Source organism: Schistocerca gregaria, chromosome 5 (assembly GCF_023897955.1).
Source record: "Schistocerca gregaria isolate iqSchGreg1 chromosome 5, iqSchGreg1.2, whole genome shotgun sequence".
In the NCBI taxonomy this organism is placed as follows: domain Eukaryota; kingdom Metazoa; phylum Arthropoda; class Insecta; order Orthoptera; family Acrididae; genus Schistocerca; species Schistocerca gregaria.
The window spans coordinates 137,702,519-137,724,478 of NC_064924.1; the positions used below are offsets into that span (position 1 = coordinate 137,702,519).

The following is a 21,960-nucleotide window of genomic DNA, read 5'->3' on the forward strand; positions in this document are numbered from 1 at the left end:
GGAAAAAAATTTTCACCACAAACCTACCAATCAGACTCGACCAAAGACCAATGTTGAATTATGCCTGACTCAGTTCACTCCTCCGTCCAACCATGATCCACCCCCACTGCCCCCCAAATCACCCCAAGTTAAATTTCCAGTATTTCTTAGCCACGGACATTGCCTCACCATCATTTCCCAAATCTCTCAACACGCAAACTAATTTTACATCCACTGAAAGAACTGCAATCCACCATCTAAAAACTGGTCCTGACCTCATAATCCTACCTGCGGACAAAGGCTCCACCACTGTTGTTTTGAACTGTAAGGATTACCTGGCAAGAGGAACTGCCATCTGTGAGATACTCCACCTACAATTCTTGCCACAGTGACACCATTCCAGAAATCCAGCAGGATCTCAAGTCTCTCCTCAAATCCTTAGGCCCATCCCAGAACCTCTCCCCGAAGTCCATCTCTCTGCTCACCCCAACCACTTCCCGCACTCCTGCTTTCTACTTGCATCCCAAAGTCCAGAAACCTCACTATCCAGGATGCTTCATTATGGCTGGTTACTGTGCCCCCACTGTGCTATTGTAGACCAACACCTTCCGCCTATTACCTGGAACCTACCCTCCTATATAAAAGATACCAACCATTTCCTCCACTGACTCTCCACGGTTCCTGTCCCTTTACCACAGGTTGCCCTGCTCATCACTATTGATGCCTCCTCCCATTACACTGACATCCCAATGCCCATGGCCTTACCACTGTCGAACACTACCTTCCCCAATGCCCGATGTATTCCAAACCAACAACCTCCGTCCTAGTCGCCATGACCAACTACATCCTCACCCACAATTACTTCTCCTTTGAAGGCATACCTACAAACAAATCCAGTGTGCGGCTATGGGCACAACCCTATGCCAATCTATTCATGGGTAATCTAGAGGAATCCTTCCTAAACACCCAAAATCCTAAACCCCTCACCTGGTCCAGATTCATTTATGACATCTTTGCGATCTGGATCAAGGATGAGGACACCCTGTCTACATTCCTCCAGGACCTCAACAGCTTCTTCCCCATTTGCTTCACCTGGTTCTACTCAACCCAAGAAGTCAACTTCCTAGATGATGACCTCCACCTCAGAGATGGCTACATCAGTACCTCTGTCTATATCAAACCCACTAACCAGCAGCAGTACCTCCACTTCAATGGCTGCCTCCTGTTCCGTATCAAGACATTCCTTTCATACAACCTAGCCACCTGTGGTTGTCGCATCTGCAGTGACAAGCGGTCCCTCTCGAAATATACCGAGGGTCCCACTGAGGTCTTCTCAGACCATAATTACCCTCCCAACCTTGTACAAAAACAAATCTCCTGTGCCTTATCTTTATACCTTCCAAAGTCTCACCGTCTGGCCACAGAGGAGCATTCCCCTCATGACTCAATACCACCCAGGACTGGAGCAACTGAATTACATTCTCCACCAGGGTTTTGACTACCTCTCGTCTTGCCCTGAAATGAGAAATATGCTGCCCACTACCCTTCCCACCCCTCCCGTAGTGGTATTCTGTGTTCCACCGTACCTACACAATATACTTGTCCATCCCTACACGATCCCTGCTCCCAACCCTTTACCTCGTGGCTCATATCCCTGGAATAGAACTAGATGCAAGACCCGTCCCATACATCCTCCCACCACTACTTACTCCTGTTCCGGTTACAAACATCACATATCCCATCAAAGGTAGGGCTACCTATAAAACCAGTCATGTGAGCTACAAGCTAAGCTGCAACCACTGTGCTGCATTCTAAGTGGAGATGACAACCAACAAGCTGTCTGTCCGCATGAATGGCCACTGAAAAACTGGCCAAGAAACAAGTGGACCACCCTGTTGCTGAGCATGCTGCCCAACATGATATCCTTCATTTTAGTGACTTCTTTACTGCCTGTGCCGCATGAATCCTTCCCACCAACACCAGCTTTTCTTAATTGCACAGGTAAAAACTCACCCTGCAATGTATTCTATGTTCTCGTAACCCTCCTGGCCTCAACCTTCGTTAGTCATTGTTCTCACCCATTTGGTCCCTTACCTGTTCCCATTCCAGCACTATACAGCCGTCATTCCACCAACAACACACGCAGTCTTTTTACTTCTCTCATTTTCCACTACCCTCCCTCTCCCCCCTCCCCCCCCCCCACCCCATACCTCACTCCTGACCTCCATCTAACTTCCCAACTGCACCTAGCTGCCCTACCCTCTCTCCACCTCATCCCTGTGCCCTCCCCAGCAGCACTTCACTGCATTCCCTCTCCCTCCCCCCTGCCCTACCCTCTCTCCACCTCGTCCCTGTGCGCTCCCCAGCAGCACTTCACTGTCTCTCACCCCTACACTGCATTCCCTCCCCATCCCAGCCTCCTCCTTACTCCCACCCAGTTGTAACTCCCATTATACACAGTTGCTGCTGCTCGCAGTGTGGCTTCAGGTGCCAGAGGCTGCAGTCATGTGTGAGAGTTTTGTGTGTGTGTGTGTGTGTGTGTGTGTGTGTGTGCGTGCGCGCGCTTTTGCGTGTGTGCCAACTTGTCCACTTGTGCGTGTTCGTGTGTGTGTGTGTGTGTCATCTATTTTTGACAAAGGCCTTGCTGGCCAAAAGCTTATATTGTGATAACTTTTTGTTGTGCCTATCTGTGGCTCAGCATCTCCGCTTTATGGTGAGTACTAATTTTCACTTTCATAGTATTATTACATTCCGTCCCAGATTTTCCATTGTTTGCTTCAACATTAACATTTCTCAGAAAGGATGTGTCCTTTGGATGTACAGAGCATCTGTCAGTTGTAAGTAATATTTTCAAACTATGGAAAATCCAGGATGGAATGTAACAATATTATGAGAAGGAAAGTTGCTATTCACCATATAGTAGTGGAGATGCCTATCTGTGACTCAGCATCTTTGCTATATGGTGAGTAGCAACTTTCCTTCTCATAATATTGTAAGTAATATTTTCCTAGGTTCTGCACCCATTTAAGCATCTAGACACCTGAGAAAAAGATTTCCGATGTCATCCAGGCATTGCTGTTGTATTTATAAGTACAAGGTAGTTTATTAATGTTATTAAAACTCCTAGGAGTTTTAAATTTCCCAATTGTCAGTGGCGACAACTTGGCTTTCCCATCACTATTTACATACAATAGTGCAGTCATTCTCTCTTTACATTTTTTAACTGTGTGACATTTTCTCCCTTAACAGAATAAGTTTTTGCAGGAAGTAAATCATAAGAAAACACCTGTTTCATCTGTGTTAAAAATGTCTCTGTGCTCATAAGCCTGTATTAATCACAGCTATGTAGTGTTCTCCCAGTGGTTTACATTCTTCAAGTCCACAGCTTCTCTTTCTCTCTCTCTCCACTTATACTATAAAATGAGATATTGTGACATTTCTTAAAACGACCTAAGCATCTGTTTGACGCACTGAAATTTTTAATGCCGATCTTCAAAGTGATTTCCCAAGATTTCTCTTGTAGAACTGTTCTGCTTGTAGGATTGCTGCCACTTCTCATTCCTTGAAATCATTTTAAAAGAATAGTTTCCGGATCACGGAACATTGACATGCAAATGTTCCTCCTATTTGACAACACTTCCTTGTTTTTGAGAATGAGTATGCCGCACACAACATTGTAGATTATCATCGTCTTTTGCTCAATTGTAAGCTTCCTATGTTTGCATGCCATAACTCTACAGAAGTATTAAACATATTAATTCGGCTACAAAAAAGGAAACACAACACTTGACAACTCGTGCTTCGTAACTCATTGACTGTGATGTCACATCATGCGATCAGGGTCGCATGGTAGGCAGGTAGATATCATTTTCTGATTCATTCAGTGCTTTTTCCTGTATCACTAAATGGAATTCGATCTAGACACTTGTCAATCAATTATCATATACTGCTGTCACACAACATGAAGTAAAACCAGTGCAAAATTGAAATAATCAAAAACTCATTCAGACACAAGAATTTCATAAAAACTGGATTTTAATGTGCAGAGTGTTTCATGTTTGTTCCTTAAAAGTGGACTTTTTCTGAAACCATGATTCATTAAAATCGGGGAAGAGTGACATTGTTCTTATGGGAGCTTCACTGGGACCAATGGAAATATTTGTTGAAAGCAGCATTTCCTTAAAAGTTGGTTCATTAATTTGAGCTTTTACTGTATATGACTGAGGTGTTGTCACCCACTGATAAATAGCCAGTAGCCATTGACTTACCTGCTCAAACACAGATCTCCTTCATTGAGGTCCAGACAGACAGAGAGAGAAAGAATGGGCTGCTTGTCATAGGCAGCTGAATGTTAGGTGTGTATTGATCTTCTCTATGGAAATAATGACACAAGAGGAGAAGGAATCCAGTGTGCACTTGATGTGTAGCCTGGGAGGAATTGTCTACCATGTGGAAGAAACCATTCTGGGCATCATATTTATTACCAAGGACCTTTGACTAGTCTCAGTTCTTTCTATAGGAAAGACAACAAAGCTCACTCATAGAGTTTTAAGAAAGTAGTTGATTTGCTACGTCATACTGGGAACTGTCAAGAGTACTATAGTTTCTAATCAGTTGTAGAATCTAAATTATAGCTTGCAGCCAAATTTAGGGTTTAAACAATAGTCCTCTTTGGTTCTATGATGAACTTGACTGTGGCTTCTGGAATTTGTACATACAATACAGAGCAATGTTGTAAAATGATGTATCCTATAGATCAGAAGTGACTACTCAGGTCATGTCTCATGTAGTTTGCCACCACGTCCTTTGTTAAGGGAAACTCAGAAATCCTCAGTTGACCAAGAATTATTAAATCTGATCAGATATTAAATATGGACAGTGGTAAAATTAAAAGCTACAAAAGTTCTGAAACGTTTTCAGTAATGCCTAATAACTTGGCTCTCCCAAGAAAGTAGTTGCACTCTCTTAATATTAAGAACCTGAAGTATATCAGAGAATAATTTTCGCATCCCAAAAGATGAAGTGCTTGAAGCAACAAACTGAAACATTGGGTCTAGTGAAGTCTAAAATGAATCCCACTGTGAAATCATACAGACAAGGTTAGCTGTCAGTTGTTATTAGTGTAGTTGATGATGCATTTCACTGAGCACAAGGGAAAGACAATTACAAAGCGGTGAGAGCTGTACATGGACAGGGTGGGTGGGAATTAACTACCTACTAAACATTAGCCATTTTGTAAGTAGAGAAAAAGACTATGAGCAGCTGGGAAAAAATATCTCTAGAACTGCATATTGATTTTAATTTCTTTGCAATATCTCACAACTGTCATTTTGTTATACATGTATGGCACAATGTTGGCAGGAGCTGGTATAATGGTGAACAGGGTATTGAGACACGCAGGGCATTTGGATTGCTGGAAACCTTATGTGCATCTTCTCAGTTTGCAGCAGATCTTCTATCAGGTAACATTCAGTTTTTAAAGACATTTTGTTAAAAGCAAAGCACATTAGTTAAGCTGTGCAAGAAAGAGAATATTGGTTAATTTTCAGTAACTTATAAATTCAGAACTTCAGAAGTGATTACTTTTACAGTGTGAAATGTTAATTGGAAGAAGAGAACAATCCCTTTTCAAATAACTAAATTATAAGAATAATTCCATAATTGTGTTGTTTCAAAATTATGAGATAAGTCTTCAGTATTACATAAATAGAAGGAGCTATCTTCGCGTAAATAGCGGTGTTTAAGAGGTTGTAGATGGCTGTTTGACATTTTAAAAAAATGGCAGGAACCAAGCAAAGAGCTTTTGTCTTTCTTTCACATGGTATGACTAAAGACTACAGACTTTTATTGTCATGCCTTGCATTTTGCTTTTTTCTCTCTTTTCAACATCTTCCAGAAAAATGTCTGGCAGGTTATCCTTCCATCCTATCTCGTCTTTGAACTTTCACTGCAGCATTGCTATGAGCATCCCTTTGGGTTTGCAAAATATACTGATATTTTCCTCTCTTTTTGTACCATCATAAATCATAATGAAGGAATACTGAATAGAATCGATAGGAAGAAAGATTATTTATGACACACTTTCACTAAAAGAAGGGACAGGTTGAGAGGACTAATATTCAAGCACAAATGTATGGTTCTTTTGGTATAGAAGGGAAGAGCAAGGAGTAAAATTTGTAGAGGGAGACCAGGGTTGAATGCAGTAGGCACGTTGAAATGGATGTAGGCTGCAGTAGCTAAAAAAAAGCATCAAGCCATGGCCAGTCATCATGATCGACAGTATTTTTTTGCAGGTTCATTGAAAAATCATGTTAGTTAGTTATGTGTTCTGTGGGTCATAGTCACAATGTCTCACTAAGGTGTTTGAATTTAATTTTATTACCTTTTAGATTCTTCACCATGCTGCAAAGTGTTCTAAGGCTTTTGTGGCTGAATATCTCATGGCTTTATGTAAAAATCAAACAATGGAAACTCCAGGTAAGAATGTCAGCAATGTAGGAAAAGACAGATTGCGACTTACCATAAAAATGACACATCAAGTTGCAGACAGGTGCATCTGTGTCCTTTAATTGTGCCTGTCTGTAACTTGATGTGTATTCTGTATGGTAAGTAGCAATTTGTCTTTCCTACATTGTTCACTGCTTTCTGTGGCACACTTAAGCTGAGTGATGGATAGTGTAAGTCTAGTGGTATATCAAAAGAAAAATTTTGTTGAGAAAACTTCTAAATTTGAGACAGAATTACTGACCTTGAGGAGACTATATATATATATAACGAAGCAACCGTTCGTTGCGAAAGCTTGAATTTTTTGTCTATGTTTGTGTGTCTACCGACATGCCAGTGCTTTCGTTTGGTAAGTCACGTCATCTTTGTTATATATATAAATAAAATAGAAAGAAACTTCCACATGGGAAAAATATATTCAAAAACAAAGATTCCAAGACTTACCAAGCGGGAAAGCGCCGGCAGACAGGCACAATGAACAAAACACACAAACACACACACACAATTACTAGCTTTCGCAACCGATTGTTGCTTCTTCAGGAAGGAGAGGGAAAGACGAAAGGATGTGGGTTTTAAGGGAGAGGGTTAGGAGTCATTCCAATCCCGGGAGCGGAAAGACTTCCCTTAGGGGGAAAAAAAGGACAGGTGTACACTCGCACGCGCACACACACACACACACACACACACACACACACACACATCCATTTGCACATACACAGACACAAGCAGACATATTTAAAGGCAAAGAGACTCTTTGCCTTTAAATATGTCTGCTTGTGTCTGTGTATGTGCAAATGGATGTGTGTGTGTGTGTGCGAGTGTACACCTGTCCTTTTTTTCCCCCTAAGGGAAGTCTTCCCGCTCCCGGGATTGGAATGACTCCTAACCCTCTCCCTTAAAACCCACATCCTTTCGTCTTTCCCTCTCCTTCCTGAAGAAGCAATCATCGGTTGCGAAAGCTAGTAATTGTGTGTGTTTGTGTGTTTTGTTCATTGTGCCTGTCTGCCGGCGCTTTCCCGCTTGGTAAGTCTTGTTTTATATATATATATATATATATATATATAGAATCCAAGACTTACCAAGCGGGAAAGCGCTGGTAGACAGGCACAATAAAATAACGCACAAACACACACACACAAAATTTCTAGCTTTCGCAACCAATGGCTGCTTCTTCAGGAAAGAGGGAAGGAGAGGGAAAGACGAAAGGAGGTGGGTTTTAAGGGAGAGGGTAAGGAGTCATTCCAATCCCGGGAGCGGAAAGACTTACCTTAGGGAGAAAAAAGGATGGGTATATACTCTCTCTCTCTCTCACACACACACACACACACACACACACACACACACACACACACACACACATCCATCCATACATATACAGACACAAGCAGACATATTTAATGGCAAAGAGTTTGGGCAGAGACGTCAGTCGAGGCGCAAGGGCAGAGGCAAAGATGATGTTGAATGACAGGTGAGGTATGAGTGGCGGCAACTTGAAATTAGCGGAGATTGAGGCCTGGTGGATAACGAGAAGAGAGGATATACTGAAGGGCAAGTTCCCATCTCCGGAGTTCGGATAGGCTGGTGTTGGTGGGAAGTATCCAGATAACCCGGACGGTGTAACATTGTGCCAAGATGTGCTGGCCGTGCACCAAGGCATGTTTAGCCACAGGGTGATCCTCATTACCAACAAACACTGTCTACCTGTGTCCATTCATGCAAATGGACAGTTTGTTGCTGGTCATTCCAACATAGAGAGCATCACAGTATAGGCAGGTCAGTTGGTAAATCACTTGGGTGCTTTCACATGTGGATCTTCCTTTGATCGTGTACACCTTCCGGGTTACAGGACTGGAGTAGGTGGTGGTGGGTGGGTGCATAGGACAAGTTTTACACCGGGGGCGGTTACAAGGGTAGGAGCCAGAGGGTAGGGAAGGTGGTTTGGGGATTTCATAGGGATGAACCAAGAGGTTAAGAAGGTTAGGTGGATGGCGGAAAGACACTCTTGGTGGAGTGGTGAGGATTTCATGAAGGATGGATCTCATTTCGGGGCAGGATTTTAGGAAGTCGTATCCCTGCTGAAGAGCCACATTCAGAGTCTGATCCAGTCCCAGGACATATCCTGTCACAAGTGGGGCACTTTTGGGGTTCTTCTGTGAGAGGTTCTGGGTTTGACGGGATGAGGAATTGGCTCTGGTTATTTGCTTCTGTACCAGGTCGGGAGGGTAGTTGCGGGATGCGAAAGCTGTTTTCAGGTTGTTGGTGTAATGGTTTAGGTATTCAGGATTGGAGCAGATTAGTTTGCCACGAAGGCCTAGGCTGTAGGGAAGGAACCGTTTGATATGGAATGGGTTGCAGCTGTCATAATGGAGGTACTGTTGCTTGTTGGTGGGTTTGATGTGGACGGATGTGTGAAGCTGGCCATTGGACAGATGGAGGTCAACGTCAAGGAAAGTGGCATGGGATTTGGAGTAAGACCAGGTGAATCTGATGGAATCAAAGGAGTTGAGGTTGGAGAGGAAATTCTGGAGTTGTTCTTCACTGTGAGTCCAGATCATGAAGATGTCCTCAATAAATCTGTACCAAACTTTGATTGGCAGGCTCGGGTAACCAAGAAGGCTTCCTCTAAGTGACCCATAAATAGGTTGGCATATGAGGGGGCCATCCTGGTACCCATGGCTGTTCCCTTTAATTGTTGGTATGTCTGGCCTTCAAAAGTGAAGAAGTTGTGGGTCAGGATGATGCTGGCTAAGGTGATGAGGAAAGAGGTTTTAGGTAGGGTGTCAGGTGATCGGCGTGAAAGGAAGTGCTCCACTGCAGCGAGGCCCTGGACGTGTGGGATATTTGTGTATAGGGAAGTGGCATCAATGGTTACAAGGATGGTTTCCGGGGGTAACAGACTGGGTAAGGATTCCAGGCGTTCGAGAAAGTGGTTGGTGTCTTTGATGAAGGATGGGAGACTGCATGTAATGGGTTGAAGGTGTTGATCTACGTAGGCGGAGATACGTTCTGTGGGGGCTTGGTAACCAGCTTCAATGGGGCGGCTGGTATGTTTGGGTTTGTGAATTTTAGGAAGTAGGTAGAAGGTAGGAGTGAGAGGTGTCGGTGGGGTCAGGAGTTTGATGGAGTTAGGTGAAAGGTTTTGTAGGGGGCCTAAGGTTTTGAGGATTCCTTGAAGCTCTGCCTGGACATCAGGAATGGGATTACCTTGGCAAACTTTGTATGTGGAGTTGTCTGAATGCTGACGCAGTCCCTCAGCCACATACTCCCGACGATCAAGTACCACGGTCATGGAACCCTTGTCAGCCGGAAGAATGATGATGGATCGGTCAGCTTTCAGATCACGGATAGCCTGGGCTTCAGCTGTGGTGATGTTGGGTGTAGGATTAAGGTTTTTCAAGAAAGATTGAGAGGCAAGGCTGGAAGTGATAAATTCCTGGAAGGTTTGGAGAGGGTGATTTTGAGGAAGAGGAGGTGGGTCCTGCTGTGATGGAGGACAGAACTGTTCCAGGCAGGGTTCAATTTGGATAGTGTCTTGGGGAGTTGGATCATTAGGAGTGGGATCAGGATTATTTTTCTTTGTGGCAAAGTGATATTTCCAGCAGAGACTACGAGTGTAGGACAGTAAATCTTTTACAAGGGCAGTTCGGTTGAATCGGGGAGTGGGGCTGAAGGTGAGGCCTTTGGATAGGACAGAGGTTTCGGATTGGGAGAGAGGTTTGGAGGAAAGGTTAACTACTGAATTGGGGTGTTGTGGTTCCAGATTGTGTTGACTAGAATTTTGAGGTGTTGGGGGGAGTTGAGCTGGAAGTGGGAGATTGAGTAGATGGGAGAGACTGGGTCTGTGTGCAATGAGAGGAGGTTGAGGTTTGTTGGAAAGGTTGTGGAGGGTGAGTGAGTTACCTTTCCGGAGGTGGGAAACCAGGAGATTGGATAGTTTTTTGAGATGGAGGGTGGCATGCTGTTCTAATTTGCGGTTGGCCTGTAGGAGGATGCTATGAACAGCCGGTGTGGATGTGGGAGAGGAAAGATTGAGGACTTTGATTTGGGATAGGAGTTGACGGGTGTGTTCATTGGCCGAGTCGATGTATAGGTGAAGGATTAGGTGGGTGAGGGCTATGGATTGTGCAGTTTGGAACTGGTATAAGGACTGATGGAAAGAAGGATTGCAGCCATAGATGAGAACTTTAAGTGTGAGGCCTTTGGGGGTGTTGCCAAATGTCAGACAAGCCTGAGTAAATAAAATATTGGAGTGTAATATGGCTAGGGTGAAGGCATGTTTGCGGAGGGAATGTAAATAAAATTTAATGGGGTCGTTGTAGGGATTTTGTGAGGTTGACGTGGTATTAGAAGGTGGAAAGGGTAATATGAGGTTAAAGTGAAAATGAATAGAAATATATAAAGGGAGAGATAAAGGTGTGAAAAAAGTCAAAAAAGTGTTGGTTTGGGATGAGCTAAGTTGATCCTGTGCTGAACTTAGGTTGGTGAACAACAATGGGTGCAATGGTTAGGTAGTTGTGTTGTCTCCGAAACATGTTAAAGGGTGGGGAAATTCAGGAAAATTTTAAAAAAAATTTTCGAAAAAAATTTATTCAAAGGACTGGTTATGTACTGGCAGGTTATGAAAATGAGGCTAACAATTGTTCGACGAAGAAATAATAACGTTTAAACCTGTGGGAAGCTGCTAAAAAATGATCGGTTATGTGGGAAAAATGGGAATGGAAATAAAACGAAAGTTGTTGGAAATAGCTGAGATGGTTGTTTAATGGGTGAAAGGAACTGAAGCTGTGAAATAGTATTCACGAGTTTACACGAAATGTTTGTAAACTTGGAACAGTGGATTTTATAGCAGCGGTAATGTTGAAAGCGTTAAAAATTTTTAGGTTATGGTTTGGAAGTAAACTACATATTATTGAGTATAATTAGGCAGGATAAAATGTATGGTAGATTACGGAAAAAGGGAAGATGAATACAAAGTGAAACTACTTGTACAAACAAAAAGAGAAAGTAATATGATAGAAAAGATTTTGAAATGCAACAGAGACAATAACAAATGTAGTTGTTGGGTTCAAATTAATGATGTAAATAAAATAGAAAGAAACTTCCACATTGGAAAAATATATCAAAAACAAAGATTCCAAGACTTACCAAGCGGGAAAGTGCCGGTAGACAGGCACAACAAATAAAACACACACACAAAATTTCGAGTTTTCGCAACCGACGGTTGCTTCTTCAGGAAAGAGGGAAGGAGAGGGAAAGACGAAAGGCTGTGGGTTTTAAGGGAGAGGGTAAGGAGTCATTCCAATCTCGGGAGCGGAAAGACTTACCTTAGGGGGGAAAAAAGGACAGGTGTACACTCGCACATACACAGACACAAGCAGACATTTGTAAAGGCAAAGAGTTCGGGCAGAGATGTCAGTCGAGGTGGAAGTACAGAGGCAAAGAAATTGTTGAAAGACCGGTGAGGTATGAGCGGCAGCAGCTTGAAATTAGCGGAGGTTGAGGCCTGGCGGATATCGAGAAGAGAGGATATACTGAAGGGCAAGTTCCCATCTCCGGAATTCGGGTAGGTTGGTGTTGGTGGGAAGTATCCAGATAACCCGGACGGTGTAACATTGTGCCAAGATGTGCTGGCCGTGCACCAAGGCATGTTTAGCTACAGGGTGATCCTCATTACCAACAAACACTGTCTACCTGTGTCCATTCATGCGAATGGACAGTTTGTTGCTGGTCATTCCAACATAGAGAGCATCACAGTATAGGCAGGTCAGTTGGTAAATCACGTGGGTGCTTTCACATGTGGATCTTCCTTTGATCGTGTGCACCTTCCGGGTTACAGGACTGGAGAAGGTGGTGGTGGGAGGGTGCTTATATATATAGGAGAAGATGTGAAAGAGGCACAGAATGGAAAATCCAGGATGGAAAGTAACAACATTCTGAGAAGGAAAGTTGCTACTCTCCATATAGTGGAGATGCTGAGTCACAGATAAAAAGATTTTTACACTTAAAGTTGTTGGCCAATGACGTTTGTCAACAATAGATGCACATATGTACACACACACACTCATGCAAATGCAAAGGGGTCATGTGTGTGGTTTGCATTTGCATGAGTGTATGTGTGTACATATGTGTGCCAATTGTTGACAAATGCCATTGCCCGAAAGCTTTAAGTGTGAAAATCTTTTTGTTGTGCCTATCTGTGTCTCAGCATCTCTGCTATATGATGAGTTGCAACTTTCCATCTCAGAATATTGTTACAGAGAATGGGAAGTCAAAAATAGTGAAGAGCACTGTGCTAGCTTCAGTCCAGAGTCGATGAGAAGTAAAGGCAGATTAAGAGTGAGATAAAGGAATATTCCTATAAAGAACTAGGAGCAAAAATACAGTGAGAAAGAGGAGAAGAAGGCAATGAAGGTGAAAAATGAGAAACACTAATTATAATAAGAATGAGACATAGTAAAAAGAAATTTTACATATGTATGAAAATATACAGAAAAATGAAAGCCTTAAAACACTTTCCTGCAAGGTGAATAATCTAAAAGGTAATAAAAAATGAAATTATATTAATGGAAAATGGGGGAATTTGTGAATGGAGTTTAATTTCAGGAGAGTGTTTGGATGGGAGGATGTATTGGAGGGCAAGTTTGTATCTCTTTAGTTCAGAAAACTATTATTAGCTGGGAGGATCCAGATAGCATGTTGGATGCAGCAGGCACTCAGGTCCCTTTAGTCATGCAAGAGGATTTTTAGCAACTGGGTGCCAGGCATCCCTAAAGTGGTCAGTTCTTTGTCCATTCACGTGCTCAGACAGTTTTTGGTGGTCATTCCATGTAGTGGGCACAAGTTGATTGATAAACTAAATGCATCATAAGTTGCCCCACTATTAATATTATAATATTTACCAGTTAAGGTGTAGGAGGTAATAGAAGAAGAAGAACTGGCATAAGTAGGACTGAAATTTAATCTGTTCATTAACATTAACACCAATCAAGCATCGTGTATACCTGTAATCTGACTTATTCCACATCATTTCAATAAAAGAATTGTTCAAACGATCTATAGAACATGTAACTAACGGACCTATGACTCTTTTTTGGGGTATTCCCATAAGTTACTTTTATGTCTGAAAACTTCTCTCTGAGTGACATGCTGTGTTCTAGTTGCAAGAAACTCTTCAGTCTAATCACACACTTCACCTGATATTCCATATGCTCGTATGTTGTTCATGAGGCAGCTGTACGGAACTGTATCGAATGCTTTACAGAAGTCAAGGAATGTGTTATCTACCTGGATGCCACTATCTGTTGTTTTCTGAGACTCAGTGATGAACAGAGCGAGCTGGGTTTCACATGATTATTGTGTTTGGAACCCATGTTGATTTCTACAGACAAGATTTTCAATCACCAGGGATGTCATAATACACAAGCACAAAACATGTTTCAAAATTTAACAACAGATAGTTGTGAGAGATAAGGCCTATAGCTTTGTGTGTCTGTTTGACGGCCCTTGTTTTTCCAGTCCTGAGGAACATTTCACTCCTCCAGAAACCTATGGCACACTGCTGCTAGAAGAGGGACAAGTTCTATTGCACGCTCTATGTACTGATGCCCTGTCAGGTCCAGTGGCTTTTCCTGTGTTAAGCAACTTCAGTTAGTTGTCTACCCTGTGCTCACTTATTTGAATAACAACCATTTTGTCAGTCATGCAATAATTTAAAGGAGGCACTTTCAGTTCTCTGTGAAACTGTTTTGGAAAAAGTCATTTAGTATTTCGGCCTCTTCTTTGTCATTCTCTGTTTTGATCTCATTATGTCCACAGAGTGTATAGACAGATGGGGGCTTTGACCCATTTGCTAATTTAACCTAAGACCAGAACTTCGTGGAATTTTCTGTCATGTCATAGACAGAAAATTACTTTCAGATTCATTGAACACTTCACATGTTTCTCTCCTTACACTAATTTTGCCTTCAGTTGGTTTTTGTTTGTAGGACTTGTCCTATGTTTAACTTTCAGTGAAGCTTTCCTAACACAAAACACAGCCAGCAAAGCACAGTGGGACTTTTCCGTTCCTCACAGCTTTGTTTGGCACATATCTTTTGAAAACATAGTGTACAATGCTCTTGAACTTTGGCCATCTATACTCCAGATTGTGAGTGCTGGACATAAAATTTTCATGCTGTCTGTTCAGATATTCTGGAAACTGTTTCTTGTTGCTCCTGCTAAGTAGAAAGACCTTCCTACCTTTCTTTATATTTGTATTTACAGTCATATTCGCTGAAGCTGTAATGACCTTCTGATAACTGATTCCCTGTTCCGTGGTAACAGATTCAAAACGCTTGGATATGTTTATCACCAGCAGTTCTAAGATGTTACCTTTTAAAGTTTGTTCTCTGTTTAACTGCTCAAGGTAATTTTTGGATAAGGTATTTATAGCAATTTCGCACAGTCCCGTGTCCCTACTATCTGCCCAAGTCACATGTCTGTCCAAGCCTATAGCCGATAAGTTGATATCTCCGCCTAATACTATAGCGTGAGCTGGAAGTGGGTGCGAAATATTCTCCAAGTTTCCCTTCAAATGTTCCACCGTTACTGTGACTGAAGCAGGAGGTTTATAAAAGCATCCAATGACCATGTTTGATTTACCTTTAATGCATATATTTACCCAGATTATTTTGCATTCTGTGTCTGTACGTATTTCACTAGATTTTTTTAAAAGCTTGCCTCCACCGCGGGCATTCTACCTACCTGTACAATATACATTCCGATCAGATTTTAGAATTTCATTGCTGTTAGCATCTGGTTTCAGCCAGCTTTGTCCCATGTACTATGTGGGCATTGTTTCCATTTATAAACGAGACTAGTTTTTGGGACATTTTCGTAGATGCTAACATTGTACATTAAAATTATCTTTCTCTGAACTGCTATGATGAATGCTACCCTGTCTGGAATCAGAACATCTTACCTGGTCTGAGGAGGGACTTTTGTAGCCTTAAAAAAACACACATGTGTGTAGCACACACATTCAACAACCCTAGACGTCACAAACTGCCTGTAATGCGTGTATGACCTTAGAAAGGTCCTACAATTCTCCACTTGATAGCAGAGATTGAGCAATATGTATTTAAAATTGTCAAAAATTTATCTGAGACTGGTTGAAGCCTTCCACTCACTCTCACAAGAGGTCCACAGTCAGTTCTGGAAACGATTCTGCAAAACAGTGGCTCAGCTTCCACTCTGTGGGTTAAGCTGGCTGTCTTCACCAAAGCAGTCTGTAGGAATGAAGGATGGCATCTGAACCCAGGCAACAGGTGGCATTAGTGCCTACAATTTGCAGCCCAGTGCACCCAGCATGGTCAATCGCCACTGACAGAACCTCCTCCATGTCTTGGACAAGACCCCTCTGGCAAGCAAACACAGTGGGAATTGGCGTTCTTTCATGACCTATCTGCTATTTCCCTGATGCACTCCACTAACTACCCAACATCGAAGTTCTTAGGACAAGCAGTCCCATCTTCTGCACTTGTCTGGACCTCTCAAGAAGACCACCAACAATCCCAATAATCGTGGCATCCTGTACTGGCTCAGATGTACTTTCAGCAGTAGGCAGTATGTCAAATGCATTTTTAAGATATAATGGGAGCTCCATGGCACTTTGGCCCTCCAGCCAGAGAGTCACGAATTTGGCATTGTTTGCCAATCACCATCAGGTTAGTGTTGTCCAGCCACGTCAGGCAAATCAGAGGATGCAGCATGTTAGGGATCTCAGGCGACACTAAAAGCTTCAGAGGTGGCAAAACATTCATCTCGGGCACCCCAATGCCACCACAGCCCAGGGTGGGAGCCCAAAGCCTGTTGATCTTAGCCAACACAGCTCACAACTGTTAACAAACAATGGCCAATTCCCCCTGCTTCCATATAGAACAGGTGCAGTTCTAACCCATCAGAAGACAGTTTTTGTCTGTACCACCCAAATAATGTAACCTAACCCAAAAAGTCACTGCATGCAATCTATGTTCTGCTGATACCCCACTTCCGATATTTTTTAACTATGTTTCGAAATCAGCTCACACGAAGCTAATGTACCTAAATCTACACAAAAATCTTAGAGTAAGTTATTAAACAATAGTCTAAACAATAAAATACACTGATACAATTCCCTTCGTCGCAGAAGATGTGAAAAACAGAAACTCACCTCAGTACTGTCTACAACGCAGAAACTTTTTCTATGGTACTAAGCACACCATCTTGGCTCTTTGCAGCCACTAGATATCATTTGGTGGTCAGTGTTACACTGCTCAGAATGCATGTGTGAGTACATAACTGGGCACAGAACCCATCTCATGCATTTACCACCCTGTGCTGTGCTTTTTACTTTGACATGTACATTTGTGATGTGGTTTATTCATTCTGGAGATCTCATTTTTCCACTATACCTTTCCTCTGATCGATCGCCCAAACAGTGATCCTTTTCTTCAGCTACTCCATACTCTGAAACTTCATGGCAGATTAAAACTGTGTGCCCGACCGAGACTCGAACTCGGGATCTTTGCCTTGGGCAAGTAACAGTGAAATATAGGGTATGAGTCCAGAATGAGATTTTCACTCTGCAGCGGAGTGTGCGCTGATATGAAACTTCCTGGCAGATTAAAACTGTGTGCCCGACCAAGACTCAAACTCGGGACCTTTGCCTTTCGCGGGCAAGTGCTCTACCAACTGAGCTACCAGAGCACGACTCACGCCCGGTACTCACAGCTTTACTTCTGCCAGTATCTCGTCTCCTACCTTCCAAACTTTACAGAAGCTCTTCTGCGAACCTTGCAGAACTAGCACTCCTGAAAAAAAGGATATAGCGGAGACATGGCTTAGCCACAGCCTGGGGGATGTTTCCAGAATGAGATTTTCACTCTGCAGCGGAGTGTGCGCTGATATGATTCGTGCTCCGGTAGCTCAGTTGGTAGAGCACTTGCCCGCGAAAGGCAAAGGTCCCGAGTTCGAGTCTCGGTCGGGCACACAGTTTTAATCTGCCAGGAAGTTTCATATCAGCGCACACTCCGCTGCAGAGTGAAAATCTCAAAAATGGTTCAAATGGCTCTGAGCACTATGGGGCTTAACTACTCTGGTCATTAGTCCCCTAGAACTTAGAACTACTTAAACCTAACTAACCTAAGGACATCACACACATCCAAGCGCGAGGCAGGATTCGAACCTGAAAATCTCATTCTGGACTCCATACTCTATATTTCACTGTTACTAGCAGACATCAGTGCCTATTGCTGATCTGTGCTCTTGTTATTGTTTCCTGTTATATTTGGTTTAAATCTGATATTTTCTGGAACTCCAGTAATTCAAGAGCAAAGAACCACTTATCAGTAACATATTTTTTGACATGTCTACATGACTTGAGTGGTCTTTATCTTCTTTCGTTTAATCACACTTACAGACTAAACTCAAAGCAGCATGAGTGAGGATGCCTTGATTTCTGTTGTTTTGATCAGTGTAAGCCCATCAGTTATTGGATTTTCAGAAGCTTCCTTCTGAGGAAAAAAAAGGTTTTTCATATGTACTCCCTTAACACCATACTGTTAGTATCTCTACTTCTACATCTACATCCATACTCCGCAAGCCACCTGACGGTGTGTGGCAGAGGGTACCCTTGAGTACCTCTATCGATTCTCTCTTCTATTCCAGTCTCGTACTGTACGTGGAAAGGAGGATTGTCGGTATGCTTCTGTGTGGGCTCTAATCTCTCTGATTTTATCCTCATGGTCTCTTCGCGAGATATTCGTAGGAGGGAGCAATATACTGCTTGACTCTTCGGTGAAGGTATATTCTCGAAACTTTAACAAAAGCCCGTACCGAGCTACTGAGCGTCTCTCCTGCAGAGTCTTCCACTGGAGTTTATCTATCATCTCCATAACGCTTTCGCAATTACTAAATGATCCTGTAACGAAGCGCGCTGCTGTCCGTTGGATCTTCTCTATCTCTTCTGTCAACCCTATCTGGTGCGGATCCCACACTGCTGAGCAGTATTCAAGCAGTGGGCGAACAAGCGTACTGTAACCTACTTCCTTTGTTGTCGGATTGCATTACCTTAGGATTCTTCCAATGAATCTCAGTCTGGCATCTGCTTTACCGACGATCAACTTTATATGATCATTCCATTTTAAATCACTCCTAATGCGTACTCCCAGATAATTTATGGAATTAACTGCTTCCAGTTACTGACCTGCTATTTTGTAGCTAAATGATAAGGGACCTATCTTTCTATGTATTCGCATCACATTACACTTGTCTACATTGAGATTCAATTGCCATTCCGTGCACCTTGCGTCAATTCGCTGCAGATCCTCCTGCATTTCAGTACAATTTTGCAACCTCGGGACCTCTCAATACACCACAGCATCATCTGCAAAAAGCCTCAGTGAACTTCCGATGTCATCCACCAGGTCATTTATGTATATTGTGAATAGCAACGGTCCTGACACTCCCCTGCGGCACACCTGAAATCACTCTTACTTCAGAAGACTTCTCTCCATTGAGAATGACATGCTGCGTTCTGTTATCTAGGAACTCCTCAATCCATTCACACAATTGATCTGATAGTCCGTATGCTCTTACTTTGTTCATTAAACGACTGTGGTGAACTGTGTCAAACGCCTTGCGGAAGTCAAGAAACACGGCATCTACCTGTGAACCCGTGTCTATGGCCCTCTGAGTCTCGTTGACGAATAGCGCGAGCTGGGTTTCACACGACTGTCTTTTTCGAAACCCATGCTGATTCCTACAGAGTAGATTTCTAGTCTCCAGAAAAGACATTATACTCGAACATAATACGTGTTCCAAGATTCTACAACTCATCGACGTTAGAGATATAGGTCTATAGTTCTGCACACCTGTTCGACATCCCTTCTTAAAAACGGGGATGACCTGTGCCCTTTTCCAATCCTTTGGAACGCTTCGCTTTTCTAGAGACCTACGGTACACCGCTGCAAGAAGGGGGGCAAGTTCCTTCGCGTACTCTGTGTAAAATCGAACTGGTATTCCATCAGGACCAGCGGCCTTTCCTCTTTTGAGCGATTTTAATTGTTTCTCTATCCCTCTGTCGTCTATTTCGATATCTACCATTTTGTCAACTGTGCGACAATCTAGAGAAGGAAGCACAGTGCAGTCTTCCTCTGTGAAACAGCTTTGGAAGAAGACATTTAGTATTTCGGCCTTTAGTCTGTCATCCTCTGTTTCAGTACCATTTTGGTCACAGAGGGTCTGGACATTTTGTTTTGATCCACCTACCGCTTTGACATAGGACCAAAATTTCTTAGGATTTTCTGCCAAGTCAGCCCTCCTCACACTACATTTCGCTTCGCGTAATTTTTGTTTGTCTGCAAGGCTTTGGCTATGTTTATGTTTGCTGTGAAGTTCCCTTTGCTTCCGCAGCAGTTTTCTAACTCGGTTGTTGTACCACGGTGGCTCTTTCCCATCTCTTACGATCTTGCTTGGCACATACTCATCTAACGCATATTGTACGATGGTTTTGAACTTTTTCCACTGATCCTCAACACTATCTGTACTTGAGACAAAACTTTTGTGTTGAGCCGTCAGGTACTCTGTAATCTGCTTTTTGTCACTTTTGCTAAACAGAAAAATCTTCCTACCTTTTTTAATATTTCTATTTACGGCTGAAATCATCGATGCAGTAACCGCTTTATGATCGCTGATTCCCTGTTCTGCATTAACTGATTCAAATAGTTCGGGTCTGTTTGTCACCAGAAGGTCTAATGTGTTATCGCCACGAGTCAGTTCTCTGTTTAGGTGCTCAAGGTAGTTTTCAGATAAAGCACTTAAAAATATTTCACTGGATTCTTTGTCCCTGCCACCCGTTATGAACGTTTGAGTCTCCCAGTTTATATCCGGCAAATTAAAATCTCCACCCAGAACTATAACATGGTGGGGAAATCTACTCGAAATATTTTCCAAATTATTCTTCAGGTGCTGAGCCACAACAGCTGCTGAGCCAGGGGGCCTATAGAGACATCCAATTACCATGTCTGAGCCTGCTTTAACCGTGACCTTCACCCAAATCATTCCACAATTCGAATCTCCGTCAATTTCCTTCGATACTAATTGCACTTCTTATCGCTATAAACACGCCTCCCCCTTCACTGTCCAGCCTGTCTCTGCGGTATACATTCCAATCTGAGTTTAGGATTTCATTACTGTTTACATGTGGTTTCAGTCAACTTTCTGTCCCTAGTACTATATGGGCGTTGTGACCGTTTATTAATGAGAGCAGTTCTGGGACCTTTCTATAGACGCTCCTGCAGTTTACTATTAGCACATTAATATTGTTATTCCCTGTTGCATTTTGCCTACTCCTGCCTTGCCGCGTCTCAGGAGGCATCTTGTCGGGCCTAGGGAGGGAATTCTCTAACCTAAAAAAACCCCATCTGCACTCCACACATACTCCGCTACCCTCGTAGCCGCTTCCGGCGTGTAGTGCACGCCTGACCTATTCAGGAGGACCCTACATTTCTCCACCCGATAGCGGAGGTCGAGAAATTTGCACCCCAGCTCTCCGCAGAATCGTCTGAGCCTCTGGTTTAAGCCTCCCACTCGGCTCCAAACCAGAGGACCACGATCAGTTCTGGGAACGATACTACAAATAGTTAGCTCTGATTCCACCCCGCGAGCGAGGCTTTCCGCCTTCACCAAGTCCGCCAACTGTCTGTACGAACTGAGGATGACCTCTGAACCCACACGGCAGGAGTCATTGGTGCCGACATGAGCCACAATTTGCAGTCGGGTGCACCCAGTGCTTTCTATCGCCGCCGGTAGGGCCTCCTCCACATCTCAGATGAGACCCCCCGGCAAGCAGACAGAGTGAACACTGGCCTTCTTCCCCGACCTTTCCACTATTTCCCTAAGGGGCTCCATCACCCGCCTAACGTTGGAGCTCCCAATAACTAATAAACCCCTCCCGCCGTGTGCCTGCTCGGACCTTGCTGAAGGAGCAGCCACATGTCCACTCACAGGCATAGCGGGCGATGCCACACGGCCAGCCTCCACATTGACCCTCCGCCTCGTGCGCCGCGAACGCCGCTGAATCCACCACTCCCCTTGGGGAGAGGGTGACCCAACCGCGCCCTGCTACCCACGAAGATGTCTCGACAGCAGGGACAGTGGGTGAAGCATGTAACACCTGGGGTGTACCTTGCGATGCACTCCGAGGCAGCAGCCTGAAGACGGCTGACCGCGGCCATCAACACGCTCAGCTGTTCGCGAAGAGTGGCCAGCTCCTCCTGCGTCCGTACACAGCAGTCACACATCCTATCCATCCCAAGGAATCAATTTACTGAAGAGACTTAATCAACTTTTAACTAGACTGCTAATTCACTAAAGGCTGTGATTGCTAACCACTTCTTGTAGAAAACAATGAAAATAGCACTACCTGTCTCTGGACTGTATTCAAAACAAACACTAGCA

At 43.4% G+C, this 21,960-nt stretch overlaps 1 protein-coding gene and 1 non-coding gene across 2 annotated transcripts in view; both read left to right on the forward strand.

Annotated features, from left to right (window-relative positions):
• Nucleotides 1-21,960, forward strand: part of LOC126272543 (uncharacterized) — a 145,776-nt gene that overhangs the window by 71,634 nt on the left and 52,182 nt on the right. The window contains exon 11 of the mRNA XM_049975461.1: nucleotides 5,341-5,441. Coding sequence (XP_049831418.1) covers nucleotides 5,341-5,441 — 101 coding nt within the window. The remainder of the gene's footprint in view (nucleotides 1-5,340; nucleotides 5,442-21,960) is intronic.
• Nucleotides 17,416-17,490, forward strand: Trnas-cga (transfer RNA serine (anticodon CGA)). Its single transcript has one exon. It is a non-coding gene; the product is annotated as a tRNA-Ser (tRNA).